The 25,680-nt window shown below is 44.8% G+C and overlaps 2 protein-coding genes across 23 annotated transcripts in view; one reads left to right on the top strand and one right to left on the bottom strand.

The window, feature by feature from the left end:
* Positions 1–1,677: 1,677 nt before the first annotated feature.
* On the top strand, positions 1,678–3,597 carry LOC116527818 (uncharacterized protein in mobD 3'region-like). 2 transcript variants are annotated; one of them, XM_032244957.1, is made up of 2 exons: positions 1,678–2,487; positions 2,677–3,597. In XM_032244957.1, exon 2 carries the CDS (start codon positions 2,723–2,725, stop codon positions 3,140–3,142), a length of 420 nt encoding a protein of 139 aa, XP_032100848.1. In that variant the 5' UTR covers positions 1,678–2,487; positions 2,677–2,722; the 3' UTR covers positions 3,143–3,597. The 2 variants fall into 2 exon arrangements, with proteins under 2 accessions (XP_032100848.1, XP_032100847.1); XM_032244956.1 differs by having other exon boundaries at positions 1,678–2,560; positions 2,591–3,597.
* Positions 3,598–9,801: 6,204 nt separating this feature from the next.
* The window catches only part of KMT2C (lysine methyltransferase 2C), a 273,989-nt gene continuing 258,110 nt past the window's right edge, over positions 9,802–25,680 (bottom strand). For 14 of the 21 annotated variants that reach the window (XM_032244945.1, XM_032244946.1, XM_032244947.1 and 11 more), the window contains 9 exons: positions 25,320–25,427; positions 22,436–23,555; positions 21,080–21,216; positions 19,658–19,800; positions 19,218–19,386; positions 14,528–14,644; positions 14,052–14,125; positions 13,675–13,783; positions 9,807–11,786 (listed from right to left, as the gene is read on the bottom strand). In XM_032244945.1, coding sequence (XP_032100836.1) covers positions 11,694–11,786; positions 13,675–13,783; positions 14,052–14,125; positions 14,528–14,644; positions 19,218–19,386; positions 19,658–19,800; positions 21,080–21,216; positions 22,436–23,555; positions 25,320–25,427 — 2,070 coding nt within the window. In that variant the 3' untranslated portion in view covers positions 9,807–11,693. Of the gene's footprint in view, positions 11,787–13,674; positions 13,784–14,051; positions 14,126–14,527; positions 14,645–19,217; positions 19,387–19,657; positions 19,801–21,079; positions 21,217–22,435; positions 23,556–25,319; positions 25,428–25,680 lie in introns of all 21 variants that reach the window. The other 7 variants (XM_032244938.1, XM_032244944.1, XM_032244950.1 and 4 more) reach the window with 4 other exon arrangements.

The raw sequence follows: 25,680 nt of genomic DNA, 5'->3' as shown, positions 1-25,680 counted from the left end.
GGAGGGGAGGAGGGGAGGAGGAGAAGAAGGGGGGAGGGGAGGAGGGAGGAGGGGAGGGGGAGAGGGGAGGAGGGGGGAGGGGAGGAGGGGAGGAGGGGGAGGCGGAAAGGCAGCGGTGGCCGCAGGAACCTAAGGAGTCAGAGCAGCAGACACTGCGGTGGCGTCTCCCTCTCCACATGGGTGGCGCGGGGGCCCTGGGGAGGAAGGACTTAGGGATGAAGCCTTCTAGTTCCTTTGAACTCACGAAATGTTGCCAGGGCATAGAGTCAAAATTGAGCAAGACAGGATAATAGAGAAATAGTAACAAGTGAATATTATTTATAATAGAGAAAAAGGAAAGACACAGCTTGGAGAAGTACGGCAGGGAAGCGAAGCCAGGCAATGGCAGAAGGAGGTGACCATATCTTTAACACCGCAGGAAAACAGAAGAGGGAGGGAGGCCAGCAAAGCTGGGAAAGATGTCTGAGCCACCCTCCTCCAAGTCCAGAAACTCGGTTCCCACCAAATGAGCAACAGAAGCAGATCAAGGCCAAATCCCGTAGGAAGTAGAAGAAAAAAAGAGCTAAATGACACCTGTCTAAGGAAAGCACTCTGGAAGGACGTGCTCACAGAACCAACCCAACTGGAACGTACCGATTCAAAACTAAGCTTAAGGCATTAAAGGGAGAGCGACATGAGAGCACTGTACAGAACAAACGAAAACTCAACATGGGGGCAGAACTCGAAGCGTGAGAAATGAAGACGCGGTAAGGAGGAACACGGGGGCAAAGGCTTTAAAGAAGCAGAATTTGACAAGAAGGAAACATTTTAAACAAAAAACAGAAGTTCTGCTCTGGCCAAGGAGGAGTAACAGGATCTGGACTTGTCCTCCTGGAGTAAAAAACTAGAAGTAGAAAAACATGTGCAGCAACGCTTCAGCCAGTGGCTCCCGGGGACTGGCGGGACAGTAACCCTGAGCCCAAGCCTCTCCCCACCCAGAGACAGCTTCCTGACTGGGGCACAGGGAAAGGAACTTAAAAAGGGGCCTCTGGCCGGGCGCGGTGGCTCACGCCTGTAATCCCAGCACTTTGGGAGGCCGAGGCTGGTGGATCACAAGGTCAAGAGATCGAGACCATCCTGGTCAACACGGTGAAACCCCGTCTCTACTAAAAAAAAAAAATACAAAACATTAGCTGGGCATGGTGGCACACGCCTGTAATCCCAGCTACTCAGGAGGCTGAGGCAGGAGAATTGCCTGAACCCAGGAGGCGGAGGTTGCGGTGAGCCGAGATCGCGCCATTGCACTCCAGCCTGGGTAACAAGAGTGAAACTCCGTCTCAAAAAAAAAAAAACAACAGCTCAGGGCGCCCAGGGTGTTTCCCAAAGGGCCATGCCTTAGGAGTGGAGCTGACTTGGCCAAGGGTAAAAGTGCTATCGGACTCATGAAAAGTTCTTCAAAGGAAGAAGCCAGCCAGGCACAGTGGCCAGGCTCACCCCTGGAATCCCCGCACTTTGGGAGGCTGAGGCAGGCAGATCACCTGAGGTCAGGGGTTCGAGACCAGCCTGACCAACATGAGGAAACCCGCGTCTCTACTAAAAGTAAAAAAATCAGCCATCCGCGGTGGAAGTCACCTGTAATCCAGGCTACTTGGGAGGCTGAGGAGGGAGTTCTTGAACTCAGGAGGCGGAGGCTGCAATGAGCTGAGATTGGGCCACTGCACTCCAGCCTGGGCGACAGAGTGAGACTCTGTCCAAAAAAAATAACCATCACCAGGAGAAGAAGATGATTTAAACAGGCCTAGAGAGTTGGATCGGTAGCAGGAGTGGGAGCAGATCCCGGAGCAGATGGCCTCGTTGCCATCACACCCCAGGCACTGTCGCCGCCCCTGCAGCCCCCGCCCCGGGGCTGCTCACACCCAGCCTGGTACTGGGGGGCAGTGGCCCCAGCAGAGAAGGTCATCCCAGCAAAGGTTTTGGGAACAACGGTTCAGGGTAAGGAATGGATATGGTTGACATGGTTTCATCAACAGGAATGACACCAAGGAGGATGTCTGTTCACCTGACTGCGATGAAGAAGGAGACGCCCAGGAAGGACCCCGCAGCACAGGAGCTGGGAGGCTGCGGAGTCTGAGGCTGAAGGAGAAACGGGTACAGGGCAGCAAGGGTTCCAGGGCCCAGATCAGGGTAGTAAACACACGGCCGCGGTAACCATCCCAGACGTGGGGTCTTCCCCAGAATCACCCGCAGAATCACCAGAATCATCAGAGTGGGGAAGAGGAGGGATCACACAGTGCCCCGAAGGCCGGGCCCCACCCCGCCGGCCCCACCGCAGATGCAGGTGCTCCTTTCCTCCATGGGAGGCTGCAGGTCTCCAGCCTCGGGGCAGGGAGCAGCGATGCAGGGGTGCCAGTCGCAGGGGTGACGGACGCAGGGGTGATGGACACAGGGGTGACAGACACAGGGATGACAGATGCAGATGTGACGGATGCAGGGGTGACAGACACAGAGGTGATGGATGCAGATGTGATGGATGCAGGGGTGACAGACACGAGTGACAGACACAGGGGTGACAGATGCAGAGGTGACGGATGCAGGGGTGACAGAGGCAGAGGTGACATGCAGGGGTGACAGATGCAGGGGTGACAGACACAGGGGTGAGAGATGCAGATGTGATGGATGCAGAGATGACAGACGCAGATGTAACAGATGCAGGGGTGACAGAGGCGGGGTGACAGATGCAGGGATGATGGATGCAGGGATGATGGATGCAGGGGTGACAGACGGAGATGTGACAGATACAGGGGTGACAGATGCAGGGGTGATGGATGCAGATGTGATGGATGCAGGGGTGACAGAGGCAGAGGTGACAGATGCAGGAGTGACAGGTGCAGGGGTGACAGATGCAGGGGTGAGAGATGCAGATGTGATGGATGCAGAGATGACAGACGCAGATGTGACGGATGCAGGGGTGACAGATGCAGATGTGACAGACGTAATGGTGACAGATGCAGGGGTGACAGAGGCAGAGGTGACAGATGCAGGGGTGACAGATACCAGGGTGACAAGTAGAGGGGTAACAGCCAGGAGTGCAGGGAACGGGGAGACCAGCAGGACAGCAAGTACTGGGGATGCTGACCACAATTCCTCACCGAAGACAGCCTAGAGAGGACAGCAATTAGAGGATAAAGAAAATCCACAAGATGAGACCCAAGGTTAGCAGCCACCTCAGCGTCGGGACCCTGATTCGGTCGCCCAGACAACCCTAAACCACAAGATGGAGGCGGCCAATCTGCCAACTGAGAATTCTTTGCTCCGAGGCTGAGCAGGGCAGGGCTGAGTCAATGCCGGCCGCCATCTCCACCATCACCCAGTTCAGTCATCCAGCAAGAAGAACTAGGAAATTCCAGCCATACGAAATGAATGAGAAGTTGGAGCTGGAGACCTTAAGTGCTTGCTTTTTGTCCACTGACCAGGTAACTAGAACTATCTGCATTATCTGTGTGGCATGGAGTTTTTAGTATTTTTACCTAAAGACATCTCTTTTTGGTAATAACAAAGTTTTTTTTGAAAACGCCTGGTTTTAGCCAGGCTCAGTGGCTCATGCCTGTAATCCCAGAACTTTGGGAGGCCGAGGTGGGCAGATCACCTGAGGTTGGGAGTTCGAGACCAGCCTGACCAACATGGTGAAACCCCGTCTCTACTTAAAATACAAAATTAGCAGGGCATGGTGGCACCTGTAATCCCAGCTACTTGGGAGGCTGAGGCAGAACTGCTTGAACCTGGAAGGAAGAGGTTGCAGTGAGCCGACACTGCGCCACTGCACTCCAGCCTGGGCAACAAGAGGGAAACTCTGTCTCACTTTGACCCGTTTCTGACACACAGCACTAATCCTTTGGAATTGCTTGGATGATAGAACCATCTTTGTTCCAACAGGCTACTTTTGTTGGTCTCCTGGATTGGGGCTGGGTGCCAGGAAGACCAAGCCGTTCTTAGGAGCTTGAAACTTTTAGTATCATGCTCCACCTCCATGCTCCAGGAGGGGGATAAAGGCTGGTCATTGAGTCGATAATTGATCATGTGTATGTGACGAAGCTTCCAAAAAATGAGCTTCCAGGAAACACATAAAGATGTGCTGGGAGGACGGCAGTGCTAGAGAAGTTATGGAAGCTCCTTACCTTTTCCCACATACTTTGCCCTACAGCTGTTCATCTGTATCATTTAACATAATAAAATAGTAAACATAAAAAAAAAATGTCCGGTTTTTCTCAATATGCCTTTAAAGGTTTTAAAGTTGTTTTGCATCTGGTCAAGTTGAGATTTTTAAGAATTTCATGTTTAATTTGTAGTAAAACTTAACAACTTGATTTTTTCAAAGAAGTAACTGCAAGCGCCTGTTAATAAAGGTCTTTCTTTTGAGACCGACTCTCGCTCTGTTGCCGGGCGCCAGGCTGGAGTGCAGTGGCGCATTCTCAGCTCACTGCAACCTCCACTTCCCAGGTTCAAGCAATTCTCCTGCCTCAGCCTCCCGAGTAGCTGGGACCACAGATGTGCGCTACCACGCCCAGCTGATTTTTGTATTTTTTTTAGTAGAGACGGGGTTTCACCATGGTCTCGATCTCTTGACCTCGCGATCTGCCCGCCTTGGCCTCCCAAAGTGCTGAGATTACAGGAGCCACCACACCCGGCCTAATAAAGGTCTTAAATAAAAATAAACAGGCCTAGAAATGAAAGGATGGAATTAGCACACACTGGTGTTGAAAACAGCTTTGACAAATATGCTCAATGTGCTAAAAAAAAAAAAAAAAAAAAAAAAAAAAAAAAAAAAATCATAGGGAAACCTGAAGCTAATGAGAATTGAAACTGTCAAATCAGAACTGGTCAAGGTCACCAAAAATAAGGAAACTGTCAGATTACCTGTGTCCCAGAAGAGACGGAGACGTGATGACCAAACGTCACGTGGTGCCTCGAACGCATCCTGGAATAGATAAAGGACATGACTGGAAACCCGGTGCGCCTGGGTAGCCTGCGGGTCAGTCAACAGCAACACCCCAACGTTGATTTCTCAGTTTTGACAGATGTGCCACAGTTAACATCGGGGAACCCGGTGAGCGATGTTTCGGAACGCCCTAGATCATTTCTGCCAGTTTCCTAAAAGTAATCCCAAAGTGCTCCCAAATACTGTGTTATTAATATGCTGATCAAGTAATTCACTTTAGATATCTGAAGATGTTCCCCCTAAAATTGATGAGAAAAAATTGTAAGCTCCTTAAGCATCTTTCAGTTTTTCTTTCTGTCCTCCTTCCCCGTTTTTTCTTTATAACTATGGATATTTTAATCAAAAAACAGTATTTTTTACTCATTATGTTAACTTACGCTGTCAAGAGTTTCCAAAATCTTTTCTTTCTGAGTCAGGGTCCCGCTGGGAAATGAGAAGGGGCATCTCTGGCATCTTGAAGAGATGAGAGTGAAGGGACTGTGACCGTGTTAGCAGCCTCAGGGGCGCTGCCACCTCTGAGCCTGAGGGGTGAGAAGCAGCGTTGGGAGCCCTAGACATGGGAAGCTGCTCCACACGCAGACAGTGGGAGCAGAAATACATGGGTCCCTTGTCCTGCCTCCCGGCCTCCCCCACAGCTCCCACTGGCTGAACTGAAGCAGGAGCCAGGACCCAGTAGAGCAGGAAGGATTGCAGGGAGGGAGATGGCCACCTAGCACTCAGCATTCTGCCCGCCCTCCCTCCCTTCTGTGCTGGAGAAATAGCTGGAAGCTAAAGTTCCCACCTTCAGGTGAAAGGAAAGTTTCAAAATGAAAGTGAAAAATGTTAACAGGCTCACTGCTAAGAAAACACAGATGGGGCTGCTCACTCCCACGGCAGGCAAGAGGGCTGGAGAGTGTCCTGGAGCAGGCCAGGGGCCTCAGCGTGGACGAGGTCTGGCAGAACACGCAGCAGTTTGGAAGCACCAAGGCATGAGCATGCATTTAAAGGTCAGGGAATAGCAGGTCTTTCTGTTCTGAAAACAAAGGCTCTTCCTGGCTGGGGCTGCTGGGATGGAGCTCTGAGCCAGGCAGAGCATGAGGATGGTGTGGGGCTCTGGTGTGGGTGCCTGGGGGTGTGCAGGGTTGGGGGGTAGCACTGCCATTCCCACAGTGAGGAGATATTGATGCCATCATTCTGGGGAAGATAAAAAGGATGAAGTCTCTGCAGTGCAGCTCTGCATGCTCAGTGGGCAGGCTGCGGGGTCATGCCGGGCTCAGAAAGGAGGCATTTGGAACGTGGGTACCACCATGCTGGGTAAGCTGCAGGTCTGGATGAGGTCAGTGTGGAGAGAGCAGAGGATGAGAAGAGAGTTGGGAAGCGTGGGGGTGCTCGCATTTAAAAGGTACACAGGAAGTTGAGGCTGGAGAGTTGGCAGCAGTGGGAACAGTAGGGGTAGCTGAGGGAGAGGTGGAGGGAGGAGGGGTCACCTGAGTTGGGCCTTCCACCGAGAGGAGGTCACGCATCCCATGTGCTATGCCTGCATCAACTTGTTCTTCAGGAAGCAAAGTTTGCCATCAAGGAAGAAGAAATACTTTTTAACATTTCTGTGGTTGGGATAAAAATGAAGTTAAAAGAATTTCCAGGACCCAGGAGCAGGGCCTTCAAAACCAAGAACGCTAGCAGGAATAGAGGACGTCAGAAACCGAATCGGGAGCGGTGAGCGGTGTACAGGCGCTGGCGCACCCTCAGAACGGACAAAGCAGACCGGGCGCGGTGGCTCACGCCTATAATCCCAGCACTCTGGGAGGCTGAGGCGGGTGGATCACGAGGTCAAGAGATTGAGACCATCCTGGTCAACAAGGTGAAACCTCGTCTCTACTAAAAAAATACAAAAAATTAGCTGGGCATGATGGTGCGTGCCTGTAGTCCCAGCTACTCGGGAGGCTGAGGCAGGAGAATTGCTTGAACCCAGGAGGCGGAGGTTGCGGTGAGCCGAGATCGTGCCATTGCACTCCAGTCTGGGCAACAACAGCGAAACTCCGTCTCAAAAAAAAAAAAAAAAAAAAAAAAGGACGGACAAAGCAGACGCAGAGTCTCCAGTACCAGCTGGGACATGTCACAGACAAAAACCTGGCACTGGAGACACAGGTGCCAGTGAGATCTCAGCCCCTGAAGGGCTCCATGGACCCACCACGGGGTCTGAGGACACAAGAGCAAGCAGGACCAGGGTGCAAGATTACCAGAGACCTGGAGTAAGGCTGTGGCTCACGGGGGCGAGGACCCAGGTGACCCTAACCCTAGCAAGCAGAATATGGGCTCCATTTTAGAAGATCCTCAACACTTAGGGTGCCTCCAGACACTACACATAAGGCTGTGCTGTTAGTGGCATGGCAGGAAGAAAATGAGACTTCAGAGTCGCACTGGGCAGAGCTGGGCACAGGCTGCCCAGAGCCCTTGTACCTATACCCAGGGCCACGGAGCAAATTGCACAAACGGGCATCGTCAGGCTACTCACCTCCCCATGAGAAGAACCTTGCTTTGTTCACCTTTACCCAGCTTCTTTACATATTTGGCAAAGGTTCTTCAACTCTGCCAGGTGATGGGGTGAGTCCTCCTAGGCACGGCTCCTGGAAACCTGGATAGACGTGCTGAGGCCATCTTATCTAGGACCACAGTTAAGTCTAACAAACACACTTTAAAAACATACTGTCTCTGGTAACCTTAAGTTTCTCTCATTATATCGTTGTAACTGAAATGTTTAGATTATATTTAAATTTTTAAATGTTTTACATGTAGCAGTTCTTGTTTCAAACCTGCTGCCAGCATATATGACAATGGCCCCAGAAAAAGGCCACTGGGGGCTTAACTGCGTTGCTGTGAAGCTGAGGGCGTGCTGGTGACGACACTGTGGAGACTCTGTCTCTTCCTAATACCACAGGACAAAATGTCCCTACTTCTCAGGGCTCAGGGATAAAGTCAGACTCTGCGCCTTTTTTCTTTCCATAGTGTTCACAGTAAACAGCTCATTCTTTGGAATTTGTTGACGTCGTTCCTGGGCATTTGAAGTGGGACAGTTTTCGTGATTGTGTCTGATTCTAATAAAAAATGCTCTAGCATCATAGAAGCTGTGAATTAATGCATAGCTGTGGTTTCCTGGAAGAGTTGGCTTCAGATTTTTTTTTTCTCCAATCGAGACGAGGACTTTCTCTGTGACCCTGGCTGGAGTGCAGTGGTACAATCTCATCTTGCTGCAGCCTTGACTTCCCACGCTCAGGTGGTCCTCCTGCCTCAGCCTCCCAAGTAGCTGGGACTACAGGCACAGGCCACTTCACGTGGCTAAGTTTTTGATGTTCTGTAGAGACAGGGCTGACTACATTGTCCAGGCTGGTCTCGAACTCCCGGCCTCAAGTGGTGCTCCCACCTTGGTATCCCGAAGTGTTAGGATTACAAGGATGAGCCACTGCATTTGGCTGTTTGTCAGATTACAAATACATACCTTTTGAATTAAAAAAGAAATGAGTAGAGCACTTAGAGGGAAAAGATTAAACCAGAAATATGAGAAGCCAGCCAGGAAAGGGGGCTAGCCCACGAGCAGGGTCTGGAGAGAATTTCAAAGACAGGGGCCGCCGCCACCACCACCGGTTACGGCCAAATCATCATCTGTTGCCTCGGACACCACACCAGACTAAGTGTGTTTCTGCTTGGTGACTAGGACAGGAGCAGTGCGGCCTCCAAGTGACATGGGGCCAAAGGAGGAGGACCAGAGAAGCTGAGGAGAGACAGAGACCAGGCAGTTTGGAAATGGGAAATTGTTGAGCAGTCTACCTGCAAAGCACCTCAACAGCTGCCAGCTCTTTCCACGTCATCAGCATCCGCCTGGCCCAGGGCACCCCTCGCTCCCCATGGGACTTGTGCGGAGCCCATTCAGCCTCAGTGTGCACATGTTGGCGCCCCACTGGCGGGCGGCCTATTCTGGGCAGCGTGTCACGTCTGTGCACAGTGGGAACTCAGCACCGCACGCCAGTGGCTTCCTGCTGACCCAGGCAAGCTGAACCCGTGCCACTCACCCTTGCTTTTCTCTCGTCTTGCCTCCTGCCATCTGTCACAGCCACACCTGCCTTTCCATTGCTGGTGGCATCACCCTCCTTCAGATCTCAAGGCTCCTGCGTGAGTTGTGCCCTCTGCCGCGCTCCTCCCTAGGCCAGCTCCCTTTCATCCTTCATGTCTTGCTTAAATGTCACTTCCTTAGGAATGCCCCCACCGGGCTCCCACCCCACCTCCCATCTAAAAAAGTCACCTGTTTTTGTCCTTTCCCGTCATCAGAAGGCAAGCTCCATGGTGCAGACGGAATACTTGCTATTTTAGTGTTTGCGAAGTCCAAGTTATAAATCTCTCCTAGAAATTAATGGGGATTCTGGACATTTTTTTTCTTAGCCCCTTTATATTTAATATGTTAAATAATTCAATATGATAGAAATAAAGTCTACCAAATAGAATAAGTCTGAAAAGCTGCCTCAAAAAAAAAAAAAAAAAAAAAACAAAGACTAGATTTACCAATTCAACACAAACAGGCTTTGGACAGGGCACCAAGACATTCTGAATTTCGTAAACACCCTAAAAAGACACAGAAGTTCCCTTCTTTATTCGGTTAAAAGGAAGAAAAAGTATCATAATTAGAATGAATTATGAGCTTACATCTAAACTTATTTGAAAAAATCTAAGAGAACTAAGTTGATTACATCAACGCTCTAATTCTGAAAGATCTATCGGATGGTCAGTGAACTTCAATCATCAATTTAAGAGCTCAAATTTGAACATGAGGAGTTAACAGAGAAGCTCTAGGCAGCTTTTATAGATGTAAAATATTTTATTTGTAAATGGTGATCTTCTAAATCTGTGTCCACAAATTCCAAAACCCATAACACTCTGTATACTTCAAAAAATTCAATTTTTGCCAACATTAGATACTATTATACAGAACAGAAAACAACAAAAAGCCGGTATAGGACAAATACTGGTAGGATGTCCGCGTATTGTACAAGAGAAGAAAAATATTCAGGAAACAAATTTCATACAGCTATTTATCAAGAGAAAAATATATACAATTGATTTATTCTGTAAGATAAAAATACATCATGCCATATACAAGTTTAGAACTGCGTCACTGAATATACCAACAGTTTACAGTCCACTTGAATTGTGCACACAAAACTTCATTTTATACTTAGCCTGTGAAGTGTCAGTACCAGAATTTTAAGTACAAAATAAAAAGCTAACCTGGTTCAAAATGCTGATTAAGTTTCTACAAGCAAACACAAAACAGTGTTTTTTTTTTTATTAAAGAAATGTAAACAAACAGTTCATACAAACACATTTTAAAATTACATCTTCCAAAAACCCTATTGCCAGAGTCCTGCAGCTGTAAGCATAATCACATCTCCTTTTTTTTTTTTTTTTTAACTTTTTCAAATTTTTGTGTTAAATAGAAGGCTAAAGGGTTAGATTTAAGTTCCTGCTACATGATCCTATTATGTTTACATGATTCTCTGTGGCCTGAAACAAAGTTCTAATCAAAACTACTTTTGCTGAAGAAAAAATTCAGCCTCCATTTGGGTATATTTTTAAGCAGTTATTCACAGTTATCACAAATCGTAAGCACAAAAAAACCTGACTGAAGAAGTAGGGATGCAACAATATAATATGAAAAAATTAGTTTAAATTACGAAAACAGCTATAAAAGTTGTAGCCGTGGCATACGCCCGCTCTGTCAGAAGGAAGGTGTATAAAACCATTAAGCACTAATAGACTGCAGTTTCCAAAAACCCCAACACTCTAGGTGGAAATTTTGGTTATTACATAATTATAATGGCCTATTTTATAACACAAAATTATATTGTAACATCCCTATGAACATTTTATAAGCACCCGAGCTGCTGCAGAGCCTGGTAGCATTTGGTCAATAACTATTTTTATACTGTATTTTTTCTCAAAATATTTACATATCTGTACAAAGTAACAGGGTTTGTTAGTTCTGCAGGTAACAGCAGCAGCTTGGCTTTCTTCTAACTTTATTTAAAAATAGCTTCATTCACTTATTCAATAATAAATACAAAAGTTTCTCTTATTTTACAGAAATCAAAAACTACAATAAACTGACTCATGGAATCAAGTATTTAAATGTATTTTAGTGCAAGTTATTACCCCTTAGCTCTATCCCTAAGGAAGTCATTTCAGTACATTCCTTGTTCAGTGGTGTCTACTTTATTTAAAAACATTTTGAAGTTAGAGGGCCTGCCCCTTTTCAATAAGGCCGTGGCCAGCACTCTCTGTCCCCTTCGCTGGTGATTTCAGTCTTACATTCATAGGAAGGCCCCTGCCAGGGGCAGGGCAGCCATCGGCTCTTTGCCCCAGTAAAAGTTTCTCCTTAGTGAGACTAAAAAACCAGAACAACAAAACCCACCCACAAGGGAAGGAAAAAAAAAGAAAAGGAAAAGAAAAAAAGCAAAAGTGCTGGACCGTTCTGCAGTTCTGTTTAACCTCGGCCACTTCAGGAACGCTCTGTCTGCCTCCTCCTGGCGCGCCTTTAACCTAAAGGACCGAGGAAATCAGAACTCCCAGAAGCTTTTTCAGAAAAGTCATAAAACAGAAAACAAAAATATCTGTCTGCAAAATTCCAATGGTGTGTTGAATCGCCTCTTCCTAGGGACAAGCCGCCCGCTGAGATGGCAAGGAATGCATTTCAGTTCATCCACTTCCGGCAGTTAACAGCTCCACAGTGACACGGAATCTTGTGCTGGTCATCTTCAAAGTCAAACTTATAATCATAGCAGAGCTGCCCATGGCAAAGACACAGGGTAAGAAAGCACAGCAAGGAAGGAAATGGCGTTTCTGCCCCCATCTCCCTCGCATTTTAAAACCAGCAAACAAAACAGATGTAAATTAATGAAGAGCTGATTTGTTGAGGTTCCACAGGAAACCTGGGGGAACCCTGAAAAGATATACTGTGCTTGCAGAGAAATGAGGAAGGCAGTATTTTTAAACTGAGCCGGATCTGAGAAAGGGTCGTCGGACTGGGGAAAGGGGTATTTCTGTGACTTCTCATGAGGCTGTCCCTGCAAGTAGGTGGAAGGGACTGGAAGGGAAACTACTTTCCTACTGCTCTCCCTAAAACCCAAAAGGCTTTCACCTCCCTGATTTGCTGAGTAGGGCATGCATGTCTGGGTGAGATGAACCACACCCTTGCCAGCTAACACTGTTTTTCATTTTTCCTCACTCAATACTGAAAGGATGTCTCTGTATTTAGAGGTTACCAAATTAACATCTCAGACGAACCAAGGTAGGTGGGAGTCCTGCCTCCCTTGAGTCCCATGGTACAAGTCTTGCCACGTGGCCCCCGCAAGCACCCACCCCCCAGAGAAATCCGACACTGAAAAATGAAAGTGAGGACCAATAATTTCTAGGCCTCTTCTGGTTCAAATTATTCTAGAACACTAACTGGAAAGACTTTCTACACAGAAAGGAAAGAAACCAGTGTTTACTGGGTAGCTGTTCTTGGCAATGATGCCCTACTTTCTATCAGGTATCTGCTGATTCCTTACAGAAGCTTGGTAAGAAGATTATTTTCTCTGTTTTGCAGAAGATAAAACCGAGGCTCAGATTAAACTATATACTCAAGAATACTCAAGTGGGAAGGTGGGGAACGGCCCTGGGCTTAGCTGAGTCTGTTCTGATCACCATGGTATCCATTGGTTACTGGCACCATGCCAGGGTTGGCACACACTCTCTCATTTACACACGTCACTTTGAGATGCACAATGGGCCTTGGGTTTGGTCAGATCCTTATTCTGGCGGGATAAATACAGATGGAATCCCATGAATCCCACGGTCACGTTCATGAAGGGCCAGGAGCACCAACAAAGTCAAGTCTCTCAGGTGCCTCACTCCCAAAATGGGGGACGTTTCCCACAGAAACCAAGACTGCTGCTCAATAACAGCTTTCCAGGAAATGCCAACTCCAAACCAAGGTACCTAGATCATGGTGCTGGCCACTCTGGGAAAGATCAAGTTGGGAAACAATGAAGCAATTAGGCCAATAATACTCCCAACAGGAGAGACGCTGGACCAGAGTCGCCTCCGAGAGCACAGAGAACAACGGCAAGCTTGGTACTCGGCATTTTGAAGACAGCCGCACACACCTGGACTGCTGGAGGCTGTGTCGGTGAGGCACGCACTGCTCGCCAGTGTGAGCACACAGTCCGCAGCGGCACAGTCGCCCAGATTTGCCAGCCACAGCCCAACAGTGCCATCTCAGCAGCCATGCCTTCTTGGAGACAGACAGGCATGTTCTTTAGAGAGGGGACACTGACAAACTGTGTCCAGGTTAAGGGGATAAAGAAAGATTCTCCGGCACACAGAAATGATACCACCTGTGTGACATAGGGATGCTGAACCCGTGGCAACGAAGGGAAGGGGGAGGTGATCGCGAATGCTTACAGAGCTGTCATGTGGCAGAAGGTGGAACTGGAGTGCCTGAAGGGTAAAATATGAAAGGGTGGGTACATCTGACCTACTATACAGAGAATTTTTAGCCCAACAAAGAATTGGGCTAAAAGAATTGGGCTTTTTAGCCCAACAAACAAGTGAGCAAGTTACCTGTGTGAGAGGAAGCTATACACCCAGGATCTGAGCAACACGGCAGACGCAATCGCTCATACTCTTACCTCTTCTCCTTTCTGGATTCTCCGATTGGAGCTGATGATAATTTTGTGTCCTCTCTCAAAAGTCACCACTTCAGCCACACAATTAGGTGCACATGAATGGTTGATATACCTGCAAGCCACCGTGCCAGAAAACGGTATTACGCAACAGCTAGAAGCAGCTTTAAAAACTTCCCATTTATAGAGAAAGAAATGCTATTTGCCCATTGGCAAAACAAGTACAAATATAAAATCTAAATGAAAATTCTCGAAGCTCATTTGCTCAGAGTCTTTCATCACTGCCAGGTTGCAGCAAGAGCATTCCCCTGGCTTCAGGGTTCTCTCCACCAGCACTGGCCCCGTGAGCAGAGCGCTCACCATCAGGTTTCTTGCTGTCTCACCTGGCAGGCCCTCCTGTGAGCGTCGCATCGATCACGTGGTCGTTATCCATGCGGAACATGTACACACCACGGTTCTGAAGGAAAAGTAAGGCAGTCATCAATGTCAACCTGAAACTCCCCCCCATGTTCCTATCCACACCAGGAGGACTCAGTCAAAACTGACCGTAACTGCACCCTGACTGCCCTCACTGTGAATACTCTATTAGCCACAGATACATTTACATGGCACGAATGGAAAGCATGGAATCAGTAGGTTGTCTGTGAAGCCAGGATCATTACAGTTATCTATCAAAGTAAACCATAACACCAATCGAAAGAGATAAAATTGATAAAAATACAATAATATACAGATAGTGCTTTTGTTTAAAACTGAATGCAGCATGATACATTTCATTCTGCCTTTCAGGGTGTTTAGTTGGTAGGGAGAAAGGGAGATGACGGTGCTGTTTATCCAATCACAGGGACCAGACACTTACCTGAGACTCATAAAGTTTCTCTTTTCTGTTTGCTACTTCATTTCGAATGATAGTCCCGATATACTCAATGACCATGGTGTGCTTCTCAATGTCTCTAGCAGCATACAGGCCCAGCCCCTAAAACAAAACAAAAAAACCTGTTTACACACTTGTGAATTTATCTGACAACAAATCTGTTTTCTCTTTTTTATACAAAGGTTTTACCCTTGGGTCTTATAAGAAGCCATCCTTAAGTTTCACTTGAACTCAAATCATCTTTTTGAATGTGCTATTTCCTGAAATTTAAAAATTGGACATTTGTACTACTTAAAACTATACTAGCTTATTCCTATGTCTTTTTTAGCCCTAAATTCTTAGGGTCTATGTATACAGTAATACTGTGGTTTGGCTGTCTTATGTATGAGGCTATCTCATCTTCCAGGTAACACCATGCTGAGTTCCAACCAAGTAAGTAAGCTTATTGACTTCTGGTGTTTATTTTACCCCAATCCATTTTAAAAAAAAGACCTAACTTGGGCTAACTATAAGCAATCACTGATACTGTAAACAGGGATGAGAGTTGGCTTTGAGTTTCCCAGGAGCCAGAGCAAAGAACAGACACAGAAACGTCACTCTGCTGTAAATATCAGGAACACTGGAAACAATGAAACTCTTGGGGAAGGCAAATTTTTCACTAATACAGAATTCTGAGGCTGGGAAAGTAGTCTGAACTGGCTGGAACAGAAGCAGCTCTCAGTGGGCAGCTTGCAATCCCATGCTAGTGGCCTGCTAGGTGGACTCTTTCAAGTTGGTAACACTACTTGTGGAGAAACATACTAAAAAAAATATGGGCTATTCCCATAAACAGTTGTATTTTCCTGTCCCAATTTTGGGTTTTTGCACTTAATTTCTACTAGAATTCTGGCAATTAAATGCAAAAGTACTAGACAAGATGTACTAGACTAGATGCAACTGAATCAGAAGTACTGGACTATAGCGCAGTTCTCAAATTGAACTGAATTCTAGAATGCAAAAATCAATTGCATTCTAGTCAGAATTACTAGGAGGACCATGTGCTGCCCCAGCTACATCTTCATCAGGCACTATCTGGAAGCACACGGTGGGAAGGGCCCATGTTAGAGACTGCAGTATCTGAACTGACTTCTCTGAAAAAATCATCTTTGATTATGTGTTCTACTCCAGGTACAACTCACAAGTGAATGAACCAGAACACACAAAAAGTATGTATGGAGATCAATATAGTGTGGTTTAAGAATAAACAAGATCGGTGGTGGGGGCGGGCAGTTTGGAAAAAAAAAAATAAAAATAAAAAATAAAAAGAATAAACAAGATCAGTGGAAATGAAGAGATTCCAAATAGGCTAGGCATGGTGGCTCACACCTATAATCCCAGCACCTTGGGAGGCCAAGGCAGGCAGATCACTTGGGGTCAGGAGTTCAAGACCTGCCTGGCCAACATGGTGAAACCCCGTCTCTACAAAAAATATAAAAATTAGCCGGGCATGGTGGCGCGTGCCTGTAATCCCAGCTACTCCTGAGGCTGAAGCACGAGAATCGCTTTAACCCAGGAGGCAGAGGGTGCAGTGAGCCAAGATCACATAACTGCACTCCAGCCTGGGCAACAGAGAGAGACTCTAGCTCAAAAAAGAGAAATAGATACCTGCATATATGAAAATTTAACACATAGCAGCAACTGGTATTAAAATTCAGATTACAGTCTAGATCTCATGAGATTAAAAGAAGAAAAAAAAATCAGGGCAGGTGCGGGGGCTCACGTCTATAATCCCAGCACTGTGGGAGGCTGAGGCAGGTGGAATGCTTGAGTTCAAAACCAGCCCTGACAACATGGCAAAACCCCATCTCTACAAAAAATATTTTTTAAAAAATTAGCCAAGTGTTGTGGCGTGCACCTTTAGCCCTGGCTACTCAAGAGGCTGAGGTAAGCGGACTGCCTGAGCCTGGGAGAGCAAACCGGCAGTGAGCTGAGATCGCACCACTGCACTCCAACCTGGGTGATACAGTGAGACCCCACCTCAAAAAAGAAGAAAAAAGTCAGCAGTATGAGTGGGTTACTTCTAAATGGTCCTTCAACAACTGGTTATCCAATGGAAGAAAATGAAATTATATTTTTAAAATTTTATGCAAGAAAAAACTCTGGAATACATATATGATCTACAGTCTTGACCAAGACCAGATGCAACAGAAAATTATGTATGTTTGTCTAGATAAATATTAACTTTTACAAGAAAAAAGATGCCACACTTGCTGGTAGACAAAGGATATTTTATAGGAGAAAATTTTGAATGGTATAAATTGCTACAAATTGAAAAACGGACAAAGGATATGACTATACAATTCTCAAGAGAGCAAATCCAAATGGCAGACATGAAAAGTTGCCTATTCAATTAAGGTAACAACATCGGTCTATTTATCAGACCAACAAAACAAAAACATAGTAACACTGACTACAAACGGGAAACAAAAAAACAGTCTCATATTCTGCAAGAAGAAGTGTGCAAACTGGCAATATCTATCTAAATGTAAAGTACACATGCTTTTACACAAAAACTGTACTTTTGGGAGTATATCCCACAGGACTGAAACTATTAATTCATGGTAATATCTGTATAAGATATAGCAACACTGTTCGTTATAAGAAAAATGATAAACAAAATAAAGGCTCACAGTAGTATATTGGTTTAACTGCAGTTCATCGACACTATGGAACATCACAGAGCCATTAATGAGAATGAAATGAAGCTATGTCACTTGATCTAGAGGGACTTCTGAGTATTACAGAGAAAAGGAAGACGGAGATAAGGAAATATAACATGATTCTACTTTTATATATGTACATAAAAGTGTATATATTTCTAATAAATTGGCACAGAAAAACGATACATATTAGAGCATCCATGGGATCCCCAGGGAGGTGGGCAGATGGAAAGTTGGCAGAATGAAACGAGACAGAAACTAGAGCTCTCAAAAATGCTTCAGGTTAAAGATGTCAGGTTGGACACAGTTAAGACAACCACTAAAGTCCCAGTAAAAGCACGTTCCTCAAGAACACGAATGCACTACTTAAGATGGAAAAGTAATTGACTTAACAGAAGAAAGCTACAACTGGGAGGAGCAGAGGCAGAGCACTAATTCACCTACAGAATCCTAGAAAGGCTCAACAGAGAGGGGGTTAACAGCAGACAGAAAAGAAAGATACTCTACCCATAATGTAAAAACAAAGTATCAAACAAAAAGATCCAGAGCAGAAAGGGCTCTTTAAAAATGGGTAAGAAAGATTAGCAGAAAGTAAAGGAAGTCTCAGAAAGAACAGAGAGACAAGGAAACCAGAAGCAGAAAGGGAGGAAGGCTGTAAGAACAAAATTACTCTCTGGCACACATGAGAATCATCCAGGGGGCCCCGCCTCCAGAGCTGGATTCAGTAGGGCTGGGCGGGCACCCCTAAACCTGCATGTCCAAACAAGCTCCCCAGGTGATGCTGCAGCTTCTCGTCTCAGGTCCACATTCTGAGATCCTGAATCTCAAGGGTCTATAGGTGCGAACACAGAGGAAACAGAGAGGCAGAACTTGCAAAAGAATTAAAACAAAACACATTTCTCAGACGGAAGGACTTGATGTTCCAGGTTGAAAAGACTCATCAAGGGAGGAAAGCAATCAATAAAAAGACCTTCACTGAGTCCTAGTTCTGTGAAATGTCCAAGTATCAATAAAGATCCTACAAACTTCTAGTGAGGAGTAAAAGAACTGCAACAAAGAAACAAGAATCTGAATGAGTACAAAGGAATGCTGATCCAATTCTGACTGTAAAGATCGCTGGCTGCTGAGAAGGAATGGATGGGAGGAGACAGACAGGCCTGCAGTGGTACAGGCAAGTGCGATGTGGATTAAGATAGGGGTGGGAACCTGAGTGGATGTGAGAGAATTTTTAGGAGAAAACATAACTTGATGATGCTTTATATTAATTGGAGGTGCTGGGGCCAACGTACACAAATGGTGATGTCACTCAGTAATGCAATGAGCCTGTAGGATGGTCGGGTTTAGGAGCTGGACAAGTTTGACAAGGTAAGAGCTTTGTAATTCCATTGTGGGACATCCAAGGAGAAAAATGCTAAATAGGCATTTGGATATTTGAGTCTGCAGCTCAGGAAGTATGGAATATAGATGTAAATTTAAATGCTTAGCCTATACATAGACTTACTTGTAAGACAGTCCACAGTCTATCAAAAAAGGTGCAATGATTTCATCAAATGGTGGCTTCGAAAATATAAAGTAACTTCCAAGATTGGTATACCTTTTTTTTTTCTTGAAGTAGTGTACCTTTTGAAAATATTTTCATTTGTATTTCTCTCAAGTGCCTGCAACAGCTCTACTGAGCACTCCACAAATCCAGTGTGTGCAAAATACAATGCTACCTGCCTCCCAGGAGCTTCAACAAGATGTAAAGATGTGGATGCCACTGGTCTGCTTTCCATTTGGGGAAGCCAATCACTAAGATCCAAGACTGCATATTAAATCCCTAGTGTTATAAAGGGACAGGATTTGATATGATTTTGAAAACATGTTTCTATCCCTGCAGCGATGTGAAATCATTTTCACACACTGGACATCAATAGCTTCAGATTCCTAGACTCCATACTGTCTCTCCACTTCTTGTACACAAAGTATTTCTTCACCTGAATCCGAGACCGGGCCAGATACACATTGGATTTCCATTCAGTCTTCATCTTCCGGTACTGCGATGACTTGGAGTGAACAAACTGTTTACTATAAGGTGCGTTCAGTTCTCCAGTGACTGTGCTCTGAAATGACTTTGACGTGCTGGTGCTGTTTAAGGTGTGAGGCCTGCAGACAATGGCATATCAACAGGAAAAAAATAAAAGGAAAACTGAAGATATCTCTGAGTAATGCCCAAAACCAGGTTAATTCAAATTCTTACTGACAGAAACATACATGGAAAGCTCCCTAGCAGAGACACACGGCGAGTTCTCTTATGTAGTTGGGCACATACACAGCCAGACAGCAGGGTTTGTAAGCAGCAGACAAATCAAGCACAAGAAACCACTAATACGCCTAGAAACCCTGGGCTGTACTATGTGAAGTTAAAACAAAATACCTTAACACAAACCTCTTGACATGGGCACTCATTTTAGGTTCAGAACGGGCACAACCTGTGGGGTTAATGGCAAGAGGAAGCTCCATGAGAGGATTTCGTCCGTATCGGAAGGTATAGTTTTCACATGCCTCAACCCCAGGTAACTGAAAAGAAGCAAAGTAGACACAAAGTCAACCCATATGATGGAGACTACAGACAACCTCAAGCTGGTCAAAAGATAGCCCACAGTAGAAATAACTCATCAACATTTTCCCTGATAATGAAATGGTCTTTTAACTTATGTTAACACTATCAGCCTGCAGGCAAATCTACTTAAATATGAGTATGCAAATTCAGTTTCAAAGCCAAACTTAGGTAAACCCTGCCAAATGCTCCTTGAAGAAAAATATTAGCTCATGCAACAAATACTGGCCAACCAATGTACCCAGTGTACACACTTGTGTGATTTTAGGGTCTAACTATTCCAACACTCACACAGGGCATGCAGTGATTTGCATTTAGTTCTTTCACCTGGATTAATGCCAACTTTTATATCTCTGTCTGGAATTTTACAATTAAGAATAGTTAAAAATCATGTATGATTTCTTTCTTGATCATTTCTCACTTCTTTCAATTTAAGTCCACTCTCCATGTCCTGAGAACATAGGGCACAGGTGTTAACTCAAGGTTTCCTCATAAAGTAATTTACACAATAAAGGTCTTTTCTGGAATACATTGCTTGTGAAATGTATTTCTCTATAGTCATAAAAAGTAAAGTATCATTTAGGCAAGGCTATTCCAAAGAAAACAACTAGGCACATTACTCAGTTACTTTTGGGGTTTCCTCTGCTTCTCCAAAGAAAACACACCAATGGTGCTTTTATTCTTGAAACAATACCTTAGAATCACACAATTTTCTAAAACAATTGTGTAGATATGGTTCAATTAGACTCAGTACCAAACAGGCTTGTAATCTTTTAAGCAAAGAGGTGTCAGAGAGGTTGTTAAGTGCTGCTGCAATCTACTGCCCTCTAGTGACTTAACCCTAGGAAAAAGGCAGGAGAGGGGCCATAAACACCCAAGTGTCAGAAAATGGGCACACTGACTTTCTAAGTTGGGAGAGAACTTTAGAAAGTCAAAGGAAGAGGAGCGTGTCCTCAGCCATCCAGCACACCCAGAAGATGTGACAGGGCTGGTGTTCTTCACCCCTGCTTGCCTCCAGCCTGGAAGAGAACCTGAAGTTTAATTACTACCTCACTGGGTGAATACTAACACACACTGAGCTCTCCCGATTCATCACCAATGCCTTGTTTCCGCTAACAGAAACAGGTCTACCCACAGGCCAAGTCACTTTCTGAAAAGTGCCATGAATGTTACAGCATGTGTTCAAGCGGTCACACTGAATTAGGAAAGCAATTCTCAAAGCCTGACCAAGACACTCACTGATTCTGCTATGCGTGCTACTGCAGAGACGGTCAGGCCAAACAGATCCTCTCCTTTTAAATATGCCGGGAAAAGCTGGAGCATTTCAGACTTTTTTCTCACACATGCCACAGGCTCCAAAATCTTATCCCAGACACCTACATAGGGACAAAAACATCATTTTTATGGGAAATAGGATACAGTATAAAAACAGCAGAATGAAGAATAACCAACCACTCACAAGGATTTACTAATTTCCAAATAAATCTTTTTGGGTAATAATCTAATAAATCTGTCTCGTAATAATCTAACGAACCTGTTTATTAAATGGCAGCAATTTTGGGGAAAATAATAGATTAAAGACATTAAAGTGAAAAAAATTAATATGACTGAAATTCATGCAAACAATTCATTTGCTTTCATACTGGCTGTATAACATACCAGATTTTAAAATTGTAAGTCTAACTGGTAATATCTATAGGTATGTTTCTTTCCCCTCAGATTTAAATTAAAATGTTAAATTGGTATTTTCTTTGGAACTATCTTTTAAAGTATTTTCAGACTTTTTTAAAAAAGAGCTAAACTTAAGAAAGCAGCTCCACATACTTTTACATAAACAAAAGTGTCAATCTAGACTTAACCATGGAGGTCCAAACTCAGTGTTTAATTTCCATCTCTAAACTTAAGTAATATCTGATGCTCCTAAGACAAGACGATGTATATGTCATTCCTGCCTTCTAGAAACTGACATTAAGAAAAAGGTGTCCCCACTGGGTGCAGTGGCTTACGCCTGTAATCCCAACACTTTGGGAGGCCAAGGAGGGTGAATCACCTGAGGTCAGGAGTTCATGATCAGCCTGGCCAACACGGCAAAACCCCATCTCTACTGAAAATACAAAAATTAGCCAGGTATGGTGGCACATGCCTGTAATCTCAGCTACTTGGGAGGCTGAGGCAGGAGAATCACTTGAACCTGGGAGGTGGATGTTGCCGTAAGCTGAGATCACACCACTGTACCATGTACTCTAGCCTAGGCAACAAGAGAGAAACTCTGTCTCAAAAACAAAAAAAAAAAGCTCGGCGGGAGGGGGATGCAAATGACAGGCAACCTTTATCTACAAATCAGCAAATCAACCTCAGATTTATTTTACCAACTCTTATATTCAAACACATATTGACTATGAAAGTGCTTAGAAAACTGTATAGCAGAGAGAGCAAGGTGTGAGAACACAAAGAAGATCCGCATTTGTAAATGAACTAAAACGTTGTAAAATCTGAAATGAACATGAGACAAACATGGAAATATTGACAAAACACATTCATTAGCCTGACATCAGAGCATGTAGCTCTGCACAGCACGTGAATGGCAGATGTTACCTTTAGGTGACATGTCACTTAGGACCAGGTCTTCATGGCCTTGTTCCACAATCCTGATGACGAACACCGGGCGCCCGTCCTTCTCCTCGATGGAGCACAGGTAGCGGCAACGCCTGTTGGCATAGCGCGTGCTCCAGTACAGCCGGCTGGCTTCATAGCCCACAGGGAAGAGTGCCTTAGGAGAATGGAATGCTTGCATCTGCTGTGGAAGCAGCTGACCGATTGTGTGGAAGATGAGGCTTCCCACGCGAAAGGTATGGTCCCGTTCACCTCGCTGCACGATGCTAGCAATCTGTCGCACCTCATCGCGCTGAACATAGACCCTCCTGAAGACTGCAAAGTAACTTAGTTCTTGCTCATGAATTCCCTTTGGTTTGTGCATGGGGCAAAGCATAGTTTTGTCCTTAAAAAACATGCATTGTGCTTTAATGGCGCAGGTAAAGTGATAAATGTTGGTGCATCGAAATCTGTGGCATCCACTAGTGGCACCTGTCTTGTGACAGAAGACACATTTCATTTGTAGGCCTCTCCTCAGAGCTAGCTCCACATTTATTAAGGCACCAGCCTGAGTCTCATAGACCTCTGTGGACCACAGAGCGCAGTTCAAGTGGACCCACAGGTCCAAGTCAAGGTTGAGTAGCCTTGCTGGTCCATCTGTCAATCCATCACCTTCTTCATGACAAAAGCAACATTTCCGATAGTCTTTGGGCACAGGATCAGGTTTAAGGGAACTGCCCAATTTCTTTAGAAATTCATCTATTTCATCCTCACAAGGTGGTTTAAATGTCCCCTTAGGAATTACAATATGAATGCTCCACTTCTTCCATTTCATTCCTCTCCATTTTTTATTTAGTGGCCTGCAATCTTCAAACCCACCATGGACAGTTCTTAGCCGAGGCTTTAGCTTGACTGTTACCTTAAGCTCATCTGGCTTGGCCTCTACTTTGGCTGCTTCAAAAGCAGGAGGGAAGGCAATGGGCGGTGAGGCAGGGGGAGAAGCTTTCTCCTGGAGCTGTGGGAGACAGTGCACATCCAAAGTGGAGATGTTGTTGCTGTACTGATGAAACGCTTTGGAAGGTGTCTCTCTCGCAGGTGATTGCGGCAATGAAGGAATGGATTCCTGAGCAACAGAAATAAATCATGAAAAAAAACAATAATTCTCAAGCCTGGAAAGCAATTCTTGTTAAGACAAGAAGCTGAGCAATATGATTTAAGAGGATGTGTTGACTTCAGGGGCACAGGACGGGCCAGCAGTGAGTGCTGGGGGCTCATGCACCACAGACGCCAATCATGCACTAAGGTACACAGGAAGAGAAAGCTGGGGATGGCAGCTGTGCTGCACCCTTTCCATGCCTCTTCCACAAAGCCATAATATTGGAGAATATTCTGCTCTTAAACTTTCTGGGACAGTCCCCTTTCTAACTATATTAAAGCCAGAAAGAAAAGGGGGGGAAAATACTGTCAGAGCTACTTTAATTTGTACAATGAAACAGTGCTTTTTGTTTAACCAAATAAGAATGCTGCAACATCGTTTCTTGAGAGCTTATTTCCACCCTGAAATTCCCATCTGTTAAATCTCAGGCATAATCAACTGGTATAAATGTCAGAGAAAGGGAAGGAGCCCCTGTCAACAAATAAATCATATTAACTTTTCTCTGAGGCTTCTCAGCTCTGATCCAGCTGCTGAAAGAGTTGAGCTGATAAGGAATCTCCAATAGCTTCTTTACTTTCTGGTACAGAGTATCATAAACTAATAAACACCACAGGCTACCTTCTTTGCACATGCACCCATCCTAACAAGGTATCTAAAAAAGGACATGTCTCATGCCAAATCAGGCAGGAACTGCACCTTGACCCAAACTATGGAGGCGGGCGGGGGCACGCGGAAAACCTCCTTCTTGCATTTAGGCTGATACATTTTAAAGTCCAAATTTATTTGCCATATAGCTTGGATTTTATTACAGGCATACTACAGACAACTATCTGTTAAAAATAAATCTTCAAAATGTTCTTCTGTGAAAGACATACTAGAGTAGTAATCTGGATGGAGGAATGACTATACAGGAAAAGCTTCTTTCAAAACATGATTATAAACTTATCATTTATTTGTATCAACTATTCAACTGGATACACTCAAATTACATAAAATTAAGCAAAGCGGACCTCTTTCACCATAGTGTGAGCAAAATGTTTTCTCTTACAATGCACAAATAGTCTTAAAATTTTATCTTTGAACAGGTTTTCCTATCGGGGTAAGAGCAATACAAATAATTTTAAAATATTAAGATATTTATAGCCAGGCACAGTGGCTCACACCTGTAATCCCAGCACTTTGGGAGGCTGAGGTGGGCAGATCACCTGAGGTCAGGAGCTAGAGACCAGCCTGGCCAACATGGTGAAATGCCCTCTCTACTAAAAATACAAAAATTAGCCAGATGTGGTGGTGCATGCCTGTAATCCCAGCTACTTGGGAAGCTGAGGCAGGAGAACTGCTTGAGCCCAGGAAGCGGAGGCTGCAGTGTGGCAAGATATGCAATTGCACTCCAGCCTGGCGACAGAACGAGACTCCGTCTCAAAAATAACAAAAAAAAGATATTTACAATTAAACTGGTAAAATTAAAGATTTTAATATTAGTGTTCTATTTACTAAACTTTTAAAACATAATTTAACTCTGCCCACGTTTGTCAAATAACTAAGGTGAACAGGCAGCATGGCTCAAGGTTCCCTACACCCTCTCCTCCTCTGCAGCGTCAGCATCTGCTTTGGATTTCCCGCACAGAGCTCCATGAAGGCAGGGACACACCTGTTCATTCACTCCCATATGCACAGACAGAGAAGTCACTTGTTATGAATTGTTATCAGCTGACACTGTTCTAATCTTACCTTGTTTTCTGAGTTTTTTGCTTGCGCAGTTGATGAATAAAGAATAAAGCAGTTATTACTACAAAAGACAATGTCCTTCTCTACCCTCTTGGTGCTTTCTCGGGAATCCTGAAAAGCAAAGAGAAATGTGTGGGAATCTCAACAAGTCAAAATAAAAACAAGATGTATACATTGTTTTTATGTTATATTCAAAAGTGACAGTGGTTCTTTATCTTAAAAGTAGAAAGGAAACCACATCCCAATATTTAGCATGCAATAATTTAGCTAGGGAGAAAATACACATACAAAACCAAACTATGTGGTCCATAGCTCACTCTGTTTAAAAACATGTAGTCCTCATAATATTCCATTTAATAGCCTG

This window comes from Sapajus apella, unplaced genomic scaffold, assembly GCF_009761245.1.
Source record: "Sapajus apella isolate SASKATOON/1434 unplaced genomic scaffold, GSC_monkey_1.0 scaffold56, whole genome shotgun sequence".
In the NCBI taxonomy this organism is placed as follows: domain Eukaryota; kingdom Metazoa; phylum Chordata; class Mammalia; order Primates; family Cebidae; genus Sapajus; species Sapajus apella.
This window is presented reverse-complemented; position numbering and strand designations above follow the sequence as displayed.